The sequence below is a fragment of the Manacus vitellinus genome, unplaced genomic scaffold (genome assembly GCF_001715985.3).
Source record: "Manacus vitellinus isolate BGI_N305 unplaced genomic scaffold, ASM171598v3 scaffold_5_pilon, whole genome shotgun sequence".
In the NCBI taxonomy this organism is placed as follows: domain Eukaryota; kingdom Metazoa; phylum Chordata; class Aves; order Passeriformes; family Pipridae; genus Manacus; species Manacus vitellinus.
The window spans coordinates 16,342,328-16,353,466 of NW_021940682.1; the positions used below are offsets into that span (position 1 = coordinate 16,342,328).

The 11,139-nt window shown below is 56.6% G+C and overlaps 1 protein-coding gene across 2 annotated transcripts; it reads right to left on the reverse strand.

Moving 5' to 3' along the window:
• Positions 1–2,889: 2,889 nt before the first annotated feature.
• On the reverse strand, positions 2,890–10,920 carry SUN2 (Sad1 and UNC84 domain containing 2). 2 transcript variants are annotated; one of them, XM_018080197.2, is made up of 17 exons: positions 10,768–10,920; positions 10,019–10,191; positions 9,753–9,887; positions 9,470–9,565; positions 9,184–9,277; positions 8,933–9,003; positions 8,549–8,673; positions 7,965–8,186; positions 7,805–7,882; positions 7,681–7,724; positions 6,427–6,592; positions 6,114–6,341; positions 5,031–5,115; positions 4,823–4,938; positions 4,470–4,637; positions 3,961–4,053; positions 2,890–3,854 (listed from the first exon to the last, which is right to left on the reverse strand). In XM_018080197.2, exons 1-17 carry the CDS (start codon positions 10,893–10,895, stop codon positions 3,741–3,743), a joined length of 2,136 nt encoding a protein of 711 aa, XP_017935686.1. In that variant the 5' UTR covers positions 10,896–10,920; the 3' UTR covers positions 2,890–3,740. The 2 variants fall into 2 exon arrangements, 1 of the variants encoding a protein (XP_017935686.1); XR_001921653.2 differs by lacking the exon at positions 2,890–3,854 and having other exon boundaries at positions 4,470–4,633.
• Between the last annotated feature and the right edge of the window lie 219 nt (positions 10,921–11,139).

The window sequence follows — 11,139 nt, forward strand, 5'->3', positions numbered from 1 at the left end:
CCTGCAGCTACCCTTAATTGTGCTTTGTGTCAGGCTTTCTCCCTGCTGCTCCTGAGGGCCAAGCCAGGCTCTGCTCATAAGGCAGAGGATGGACTGATGCCCAGGGAGGGCCTGGAGGTCACTGCAGGATGGACACAGCCATGGTCCATCACAGACTTAAGTCTAGTAGAAGTCACTGAAGTCCCAAGGAATTTGAGTTTTGCATCCCAGAGCCTGCTCAATGACAAGGTGACAACTGCTGACCCTAGAGTTAGCACATCAAGCTGAAAAATAAGGATTTGCCATGAGACTACACAGAAGAGCTACAAGAATAGCTTTGTCCATCTACTAGCTGTGCATCATTTCCAACAGCAAATTCACTTTCAAAACATCCAAACGTACAAAACAGGACAGTTTTGATATAATTTATTTGTCTTGGTCTTTTTTTTTCTTGCATAGGCATAAATTACAATCTGTTGATTAAAAAATAAAATGAACAAAACAGTGCAGCATTTGCGACAGGCTACAGCATCAAATACAAACTCCTGCCTGTAACCATCTGTTTCTGCAGGGTTAATTTGTAACTTGTGTAGGGGAAACTCAGAAGGAGGGAAAATAGAGGAGGGAAATGAAGTAAATAAGGGAAATCTGCTCCCACAGCTGTTCTGCATTTCTCCTGCCTCACCAGGCTCATCTTCTGCATCAGCTCTAGGATTAAATACCCTTGGGCAGAGATGCACATGCTGAAGCAGCAGTTTTATGTGCCCTTTTTTTTTTTTTTTGTAGCTCTGGGAAGTGTTGCAGAAATCCTGCAAGCGGCTGCTGGAAAGGCAGCTGCCCGGGCATTCAGTACAGGTACTCAGGCTGCAGCCCAGCACTGATGCTGAATGTGGGGGCTGAAAAACTACATGTAGCCTCAGCATATGTTCCTGGGGATCCTCACACAGGCAGCACCATGAGGCCTCTAAAACCAGCTAGAGAAGAGCATAAAGCCCCAGGATGAGCTCTCACTGGTGTCTCCAGAGGATTTTACCTCAGAACAGCAGAGACTTTCATCTCCAAAGGACAGGGCAAGCTTGCCCTGTAAAGCCAAATGCTCCCTAACCCAGAGCCACCAGCTAACACCCCCTTGGAAGGTGCAGAGACCGTGCTGCAATTCTATTCTCAGGGAAAGAGGTCCCTTTTCCCACCTCTTACCAGCATGCATGATTTACCACAAAACAATTTTTTCTTGGGCAAAGACCCTGTCTGCCCTGATAGCCCAAACCAGAGACCAGGGAGCCAGAAAAAACATTAAAGAAGGGGTTTTCCCAGTCTCATGGTTATGGTATTTGCTCCAGAAGCCAAAGAGAGGTGGGGAAAAGGGAGAGCTTCATCTCTGCTCTCTCTATCATTCAAATAAATACAGGAGCTGCTCTGCTGAGCCCAGAACAGGTCTAGGCATTGATAAAAGCACAGCTCCGTGTGCACAGGGCACTCACGGACATGGCTCCAAGGCAAGCAGGCAGCTGCAGATGAGTTTAAAATAACTTTGGCTGTGGATGCCAAGAATTAAGACTATGCTCAATATAGGAGAGAATTTATAGTCACTGGATCTGGCTACAGGTCAGCTTTCTCCCTGCAGCACGGCCTCCCAGCTCTGCAGGAGGCTCCACAGGGTAATTTTAACCTGCTGGAGATGGGGCTGTGGCCTCTGGGCTCACTTCCCTTGCTTGGAGCAAGTGGACCCCTCCAGAAGGGATGTGCTGCCACCATCCTCATCCCCTCAGGGTGGCATGGAGGGGGGCAGGGCTCAGCATCTCTGCCTGTTGATCAACACATTAGGGCATTATGAAGGGAGACACTTCCTCAGTCCCTTTCCCTCCTCCTCTATGCCTACAGTGCTTCAAGCAGTGACCACCAGAGTGGGAATCAGTACACAGTGCTCTCATGGTGCCAGGGGAAGGATGATACCAGCATCAGACAGGGATGAAGCGCTAAATGTGAGCCCTTTAGCTTTTCTTTCAACAAAACACAAGACAAAGGTGGAGGCTGTAAATGCTAAAAGAACATAAGCCAAAATACATGTGATGCAGGGAACCAGGAGGTGGAGGGGCCAGATGGCTCTGGCACAGGCAGGGAAGCTCTCTGTGCATCCTTCCTGCTGTGGCTCCCCCCATCTACAACATTAGCACAGGCAGGACTTACATGCCCACTGCAGTCAGAACTCCCCATCCTGCTCCAGCACTGTCCTCCACAGCCAGGGCTCAGAGAACAGAGCAATGCCTGTGAGGAGAGGTAGGAGGGAAAGGCAGCCCTTCCAAGAGAAAGGAGGTCAGGCTGCACCAGCCATCTGCCATCAGGGACTGGGAGCTGATGGAGGCAGCTCAGAGCACTGCAGGTGGGGGTGACTCTGCTGCTCCCCAATGAGCAGAAGCATGTTGGCACCTGCAAACCCTGGAGACTGCCCCATCTCCCACCCAAGAGACCTGCAGAGCACTGAAGCAGCAGTTCCTGCTTGCTGCTAACAGTCATGTATACACAGATGCAGCCATGGGCAAAAGGCCACAGCCAGCCATTGCAGCCTCAGAGGACATTCGGAGCAAGGAGGGCAGGAATGCCTCCAGCACCCCACCAGCAGCAGTCTACAGAGGACCCCATCTCCCAGGTCCAGCTACCAAGCCCCCAACAACGAGGCCCATATTTCAAACAGCTCTGCTGCTCTTGTTCTAGCTTATTCTACTATGTGCGCTATTCTGCTACTAAACAAAGCTCTAGCCCTCTCCACATCTAAGCCACTTGCCCAAGTGGCACCATGTAACATTCTCCGGTTAAGTACAAATTGCAAGGAAAAAGTCTTTTTTCCCTTTGTTACTACAAAAAAAAGAAAAAAAACAACCCCAACTGTAAAATAATGCCCCTCCCCACCCCTCAAAAAAAAAAAAAAAACAACCAAAAAAACACCCAGAACAAACCCCGAAGGAGAAGCAGGCAACAGGAATTTTCAATAGAATCATCAAGCTTAACACTGGGGAGGCAGCCAGCCTGGGAGGCCAATAGCATCACCAAGACCCAGCACAGCCACTGGCAGCATGAGGGCTTGAGCAGACGGACGGCAACACCAAGGCGGGCTCTGCCACCAACATGTGCCACATTTCTCTCCTCCTGCCACCCCAAACCGTTAGCTCTATGTTAATACTTCATTAATACTGTCTCATTTCCTCTCTGCCAGACCAGCATCGGAGGGCTGGAGATCTTCAGCCATCCCAACGCCAAGGCAAGAGAAGTGACCCTGTGTGGAGGGGACTCCACTGTGTGGACCGGTGGCTCCCACCTACGCCGGCAGAACCGGGCCAGGCACCACAGTCCCATAAACCGTATCGCACCCAAGCCCGCATGAAGCACATCGCAAAATTACACACCCCTTTCCCAAGTCCTGGCAATGCTAGACACACCATCAGAAAGGAGCGGGGCAACAGGGACAAGGGGCAGCGCAGACCCGATAAAAAGTTAGCTCAAAAAGTTAAAAAGTCCGATATGCACAGAAAACAAGCCAGGCTGCGCTAGGACCCATATGGGATGCTCTTGTCTCACCACCTCAGTCCTTAGAAGAGTGAAAGCCTCACCCCTTTAACACCAGCTCTTCTCCTCCCCGCAGGGGAGCAGCTTCCTGGGGCAGCTGCTGGCGGATCCCAGGATTTCTACGTGCGAAGCGGTGAACCAGACGAATCCGCTCCTGCTGTCAGCCTGGCGGCATCCTCATCCTGCTCGGGAGCCGGGGGTCAGTGCGCCGGCTCCCCGTGCACGCGGAAGCGGTAGATGCAGGTGTATTCGGGGTGGCCCCAATTGCTCAGCACCCGCAGCTCCACCAGCTGGTACGTGCCTACAGAGTCACCCTTGGGGAGAAGGGGAAAGAAAAACGTGAGCCCTTGGGAGCTCTCTAAGGCTCAGAGACCCCATTTTCTTCTTGGGGTCAGGTGCTCCAAGGGCCATTTTGCTTACCTCCAAGTAAAACGTTTGGATGGGGTCGCCATCGTGGTTGTAGGTGAACTGTCCGAGGAGAAGGCCCTCCTCCTCTCCTTCTTCCTTTAAGCCCTATGGAGGGGTAGGGAGGCAGAAAGGGAGAACCAGGGGTCATCAGAGAGGGAGACCAGAGGTGATGAGCACACCCAGGGCAGAAGAGAGAGGGAGACACAAGCGTGCTTGGCCTCCGCTCCTGCTCTTCCAGGCCAAAACAGACAAATGGGGACAGGGATCAGCGGGGAGGGATGGGGGAGGAAGACCAGAAGTTACACCTACTCAATCCCCTCTCCCCTTGTGTCCCTCCAAACTCTTTCTGAAGCCCATGCTGCCCCTCTCCCCACCAGTACTGCTTCTTCCTCTTCTTCAGGGTAAGATGAACCCCCTTCAGAGCACCCCACAGCCAGGTATGGGCTTTATCAACCCTTCCTTCCTGCACCCTCCCACCATGTCCCCCCACTCCTCCCTCAGGTAGGGGCAGGGATACTCACATAGACAGTGAAGTCCTTGGGGGCACTGGGGATGGTCCCCTGGGGTGAGAGGGCTTTTGGGATGTGCTCCAGTGTCACAGCTGTGGGGTGGATGATGCTGGAGAGGCGGATGACAGCAAAGCCCTGGGAGCCACGAAATGCCCAGCAGTTCCCAGGGTTGACGTCTGGCTATGAGCATGGAAGTGAGACACCAGCAATATTATCACCATCAGCGCCTTTTTTCTCCCCCCGACATCAGCTCAGCTGCTGGCTTGGAGCAACAGCAAGAGCCAAATAAAACCCACATGAGCAAGAGCCCAATAAAACCCAGCCAGTCCTCCCCCTCAGTGGGGTCTTGCCCCGAGGGTGCCCACCTGCAGGATGACACGGGGGGACTGTGAGTGGTACCACAGGGGGATGCCAAACAAGCTCAGCAGCGCTGTCCGTGTCTCGTAGGTCTCCGAGCAGCGGGTGTTGATGACGCTGGCCCCTGGCACAGAGAAGGGATGGCAGCAGGTAAGCTGCATGCCAGCACCCTGTGGTCCCCTCCCCAGGACAGCTGGCTCGTCCCCCACCACCTACCTGCCGACTCGAGGGCGTAGTCAACCATCCCCACACGGTCCTCGCTGTAGCGCTTCAGGGCCTGGCCCACGATGAGATGCACTTGCTGCGGCAGGAGCAGAGGGCACAAGAGGGGTGAAGGGCCAGGACAGGCATCCTGCCCCCCATCAACCTCCACCCTGCAGGGGCAGCGAGGGCACAAAGACCTTCCCACAAAACAGCTAGGGGACAGAACAGCCGGGGAATGAATCACCACGGCAAAAATGAGAGGACACGTATTTGGCTGGGAAGCCTTGCTAGAGGTTGCTAAAAATACCCCAGGCATGCTGGGCTTGCCCGTCCCCAAAAGAGAGGCTGTGCCCAGGGGAGGGGAGTGGGTACCAGATACAACTCCACACCACCCAGTTCTCCTCAGCATCACCTGCTGGTCCTTCCTGTCCTTTCCCGCAAGATTGATGGGAGCTTTCCCCATCCAGGAAAGGGGGAGCTGGCTGGAGAATCCTTCTGGAGCCAAACCCAGCCAAAGGAGCTGGGACACTGCAGCACCACTGCAGGTCTAAACTTTATAGAGTGCACAAAGCTTGCACAGACTGCAGGGACTGCTAATCCCAGCTTGATCCCTCCCTCCACTACCTCCACAGGGAATTGCCAACAACTCTTTCCAAAGCAAGCAGACTCATTTTTTCCCCTTGGTGTTATTCTGCTGAAATGCTTTGCACCAAACAACTCAGCAGTGCTGTTAAGAATGAGGATAAGCAAGATGCTCCACCCATGGAATCCTTGCTGGCACCCGCCCTACTTTCTGGGTCAAGGACGCACGAGCAGAAGCTTGGATTTTAAGACAGCAAGAACCTCACAGGTGTGCAAGTATCACCACTTGTGACCCCTTCCAGGGCAGAGTGCAGGTACAGACCGAGAAGGAGCTTCAGGGATGCTCTTGCCCGGTGGGTTGGGATCAATATCCCAACTGTAGGGGCTGTTCCAATGGCTCTGCCATCTGCCAGGCACACGTGCAAGCCCCTCTGCACACACACAATAAGGCACAGTCCCCAGTCTCACACCTGAGGTCACCATCACGTCCCTGGGGCTCAGGCCAGCACTCACCTCCTCTGTCACCCCTGCAGTCCCCCCGTGCTGCAGGGCCACTCCACTACCAGCCTGAGCATCCTGGGCCGAGAGTCTCCGGTCCTCCGAGACTTTGGCAAGGATCTTGCGCTCCAGAGCCTGGAGCTCTCTTTGCAAGTCTTCCCGCTGGAGGATGAGGCCAGCGGCACCATCCTGCCGGGACCGTGACAGGAACTGACTGATCCACACTGGGAATTGCATTTCCACCTGAAAGGGTGGGGACAGAGCTTAGTCCGGGAGCAGGAACCCTCGCTCTTCTCTCTGCCAGGCAGGGTGGGGACAGGGGACTCACATCAGCCCGCACTGTCTTCAGCTGCTCCAGCATCCCCTCCACATGCTTCCCCATCACCTCCTGGTCTGATTTGAGGCCCACCAGCTCCCTCCTCAGCGCTGCCACCTCCTGCTCCAGCTTGCCCACCTCCTGCTGGAAGGTCCCTCGTAGGCTCTCCTCTGCTGAGCTTTGTGGAGAGAAAGGCAACAACACTTTGTGACAATAGCCCCAGCTCCCCTCTGCACACTGAGGGAAGAGGTTCATCCCACATTGCCTATGCTCAACCCCATCTCCAGACCCAGAACATTTTAATTCCTGTGGCAGTGACATCTTCTGCTGCATCCTGTGGGAAAGCATACACAGCTCACCCCTTGGCTGAAGGGCCACATTCCTCACAGGGATGCAAAACGACAGCAGCACAGGTCATTTGCTGCAATCACCCTTGTAGCCCTGGTGCTAGCCACAGAATCACAGAATGGGTCAGGATGGAAGGGACCACAGAGGGTCACCTGGACCAACCTCCCTGCTTGAGCAGGGCCATCCTAGAGCACATTGCACAGGATTGTGTCCAAACAGTTCTTGAATGCCCAGAGAGGTTGTGGAGTTTCCCTTACTGGATGCAATCTGTTCCAGTGCATGGTCACTTGCACAGTAAAGAAGTTCTTCCTCATATTCAGGTGGAACTTCCTGTGCACCAGTTTCTGCCTGTCACATCTTGTCCCATTGCTTGATACCACTGAGAAGAGCCTGGCTTCATCCTCCTGGCACCCTCCCTTCAGATACTGATGGGCATTGATGAGGTTCCCTCTCAGTTGTCTCTTCTCAAAGCTGAACAGGCCCCGTTCCCTCAGCCCTTCCTTACAAAGAACAAGCTCCAGTCCCTTATTTATTCTTTGTTGCTCTCTGCTGGACCTACTCTAGGAGCTCCATGTCACTTGTACTGAGGAGCCCAGAACTGGACACGGCACTCTAGGTGTGGCCTCACTGGGGCTGAATAGAGGGGCAGGATCACCTCTCTTGACCTTCTGGCAATGCTCTTACTAATGCACCCCAGGATACCACTGGCCTTCTTGGCCACAAGGGCCCCTGCTGGCTCATACCAACATACCCACATATCCATCCCTTCCTTCCCCCCAAGACAACACCTCCAAATCTCTCCTTTTGTCCCAAGCAAACCAGACCTAGAAGCCCCTCCTAAGCCTCGCTGTGGGGAATTCACTCTGCCTCCTGCCTGCCCCTAACCAAGCAGTGGTTCTGCCCAACAGCCAGCGTTACCTCTGCCACTCCGAGTTCAGCTCCAGCAAGCGCGCCTCCATCTCCTGCCAGGAAAAGGGGAAGGGGTGAGACGTGATGCTGGTAGTGGTCCTGCCCAATTACCACCACATGCTCATTCCCTTACCTGAGAGGCTTGTGCCATCTTCCCCAGGCGCCCGTCTAAATCCCTCTGCACCTGGGCTCGGAAGGCATCCAGCTCACCCTGCAGGATGAGGAACAGGGTGGAATATCAGAGCCTGGCCCTGCACACCCCCATCTCACCATGTGCCGCCTGCACCCCTCACCTGGAGGTGGCTGGTCACGTCAGTGCGGAGATGCTCCTTCAGCCCTGCATCCCGGCGGTTCACCAGCCCCTCCAGCAGCACCAGGATGTCCCCTGGGGGTGGCTCTTCTCCTGCTGTCACGGCTGCCGCCCCCCGACGCAGCTGCCACCGTGACAGCTCAGCCTCCAGTGCCTCGAAGCGCTTCTCCAGGGACTGGAAGCGAGCCAGGAGCCGGTGTCCTCCCTGCAGCAACCAAAACACAGTGAGATGCAGCCCCCCCAGGAGGTGCCTGCTCCACAGCACCCCTGTGGAAGGGGTCCATACCCCTCATTCCCCAGAGTCAGTTAACACCTTATTCATCTGCTGCTTCCCAGGAGACGGCAGAACTTGCCCCTGCTCCATTCCTGGGGCAGCCCAAAAGTGAGATGGCCACAAGCTGGCAAAGCCATTTCCACCACAATCTGTCACAATCTGGGCAGTTTCCACATCTGCCCCATTCTCCATCCCCTAGAAGCAATCCTTCAGCCATGGACCACATCATTCCAGCTCTCCCTGCAAGGCACCCATCCCACCTGGGCCACCACCATGTCTTTGCTGAAGCTCACCTGGTCCAGCATGGTCAGGTCCCCTGCTCCAGGCACATCAGAGGAGGAAAACTTCCCAGCTCCCCACCACGGGAAGGCAGGCAGGCTGAGTGTTGACAGCCCATATGGGTAGAAGTACCAAGCTCCTGGACATGCAGAGGGATAAGATGGTTAAAGCCACAGGCTGCTAATGGGCCACAGCCGGGGATAGGGTGGACATGCAGAAACTCAGCCATCAGCATCCCCTGGGATTACCAGGAGGTCCCAGCACAGTGGAGCAGATGGACCATGTTACCAGGAGCCATGAACACTGAGCTGGGAGCCATCCCATCCCCCAGGTATGGCAGTGGCATGCTCTGCACTGCCCCAGACCTCAGGGCAACACGTGGAGTCAGGCTGGCTTACCGTAGGCGGCAGCAGCGAGGAGAAGGAGGAGCAGCAGCAGAAGCAGGGACTTCTTCAACCATGGGTAGCGCCTGGAGCATAGAAAAGGAATAGGCACCTGTAGGACTGCAGCCACCTTTCCACCACCTCTGGATGGGGGCCGAGGGAAAGCAAAGTCCAGATGGGCTTTGGCATCAGACACACCCCTGCTCCAGGGTCCTGCAGGTTTTCAACACACCTCCCCCCTCCTGGTGTCCCACCACCACACTCACCTGGAGAAAGGGACGCTGTCCAGGCGGGGAGCTGTGCCAGTGAGGCGGCGCCAGGCACCTACCAGCCCTGAGAACAGCCATGTCATGAACCGAACTGCCAGGAGGAAAAACAAGCCTCAGGAGGGGTCCTGGCAGAGATGTCCCCTCCATCCCCCAGGGATGATCCTAGAAGGGGAAAAAACCCCTTCACCTGATCAGGGAACAGCACACACAGCACTTAGGGAGTAGAGACACTGACAGACAAGAAAGCTGCTGCTGGAAACGCCCCTGCCAGCCCTCCACTAACCTGGGGAGGTGAACACCTGCCAGAGGAAGGAGCCCACTCGGGAGGCTGCAGTCCTCAGACCTGACCCAGAGCTACTTTGGCCTGAGTAAAAGTGACCTGGAAAGGAAGAAGCAAGTCACCAACGGAGCCAGCATCCCACAGCACTGCCCAGGGCAAAGGCTTTGCACTGGAGGTGGCATGCAGGAGGGATTGGCAGCACCCTGAGTATGGCCAGGCCCCGAGCCAGTCCCCCAGGAATGTCTCCTTGCATCCCTGCCACTACAAAGAGGCTGGTGATGCCTACCAGCATAGTCATCTTCTGAGGAGTACCCAGATGAAGAGGCATAGGTGTCGTACGTCTTGCTCTCCAGCAGCCCGTTGATCTTACTGGACTCTGTGTCCCCTGTGCCTCTTCTCCTCCTGGTAGAGAGCTCCCCACCTGCTCCCAAAACACAGAGTCCCGCTGAGAAACCACCCACCACCACTTCCACAGGGGGCAACCAGTCAGCCACCCTGGGGGGCTGCCCCAACACCTCCCCCCACGTGCTGCAGGAGGGCGGGAGGGCTCACCCCAGTACGTGCCACTGTCCAGGTCATCATCCAGCATGGAGCTGCCCAGGGCAGCAAGGCCCCGACTGCCCCCCAGGTAGGACTCGCTCATCATGGACTCGCTGTAGTAGGAGGTCTGGGTGCTGGGGGCGGGAGAGAGGCGCTTTGTGCTGCTCGATTTCCTCCTGATCGTCCTGCCGGAGGGGAGAACAGGCTCATCAGACATGTGTGGTTACTGCGTGGGGGATCACAGCGCACCCACGGGGGAGAAATGGGGAATTCACCCCAATCCCTCGACCGGCATCACTTCCCCTCTGCACCAGACGGCAGCAGGTCTCGGAGGGTGCAACCTCTGCTTTGCAAAAGGCCTTCCCGCCCGTCCACGGGCATCGCTTCCGCTCGCACCGCTGCGGTTTTCCGGCCGGCACTAACAGCGCACCTCCCTCCCTCCCTCTCTCTGCCTCCCGCCATCCAGTCGGAGGCAGCTGCAGCTGGGAGGAGGCACCCAGCCACCCACGGCAGCTCCTGCGTCGGGGCAAAGGTGCCCAGACAGGGCGAACGGGGCCTTCGCTGGAGCAGGGGCACAGCCAGTGCCAAGGCGGCCGGCGGCCATGCCGGAATGTGCCGGGCTCCCCGTCACGCTCCCTCCTGCGAGCCATCCCGACACCCCACCCGGGAGGATACCCGGTCCCTGGTGTCGCTGGGATGGAGTGCCCAGCCCCAGCCAGGTTTGGGGGGGGGGCCCTCCCCCACCCCTGCACCCCACCAACCTGCCGGCGGTCTCCTTGAAGGGGAGCTGTGTCCCACCCAGCAGAGAGGTGCCGCTGCTGCTGGTCGTGGCATCGTCGTCCCCGGGGTAATAGCGGGTGGTGACAAGGCGCTGACTGCGGCGGGACATGGCGCCTGCACGGGGGGAGGGCACGGCTCACCTGGGGGCGGGCGGGGATGTCGGAAAAGAGAGGGAATGATCAGTGAGAGGGACCCGCCGGCGGGGACCCCACCCCTGTGACAGCGGGTCCCGCACACACCGAACCCCCTCCCGAGCTGGTGCCCCGGGATGGAGCCACCTCCCCTTATAGGGCAATAAAACTCTTCCTCTCCTCTCCCCTCCCACTCACGCGAGGTCCCACCCGCGCGTGGAG

What these genes read in the sequence shown, in the direction of transcription:
- SUN2 (XM_018080197.2), bottom strand. Translation starts at nt 10,895, where the DNA reads ATGTCCCGCCGCAGTCAGCGCCTTGTCACCACCCGCTATTACCCCGGG. An exon ending in CCTCGCTGCTGCCGCCTACG is followed by an intron (nt 8,674 to 8,932) that starts GTAAGCCAGCCT and finishes CTGCATGTCCAG; the next exon opens with GAGCTTGGTACTTCTACCCA. An exon ending in CTACGCCCTCGAGTCGGCAG is followed by an intron (nt 4,939 to 5,030) that starts GTAGGTGGTGGG and finishes TCTCTGTGCCAG; the next exon opens with GGGCCAGCGTCATCAACACC.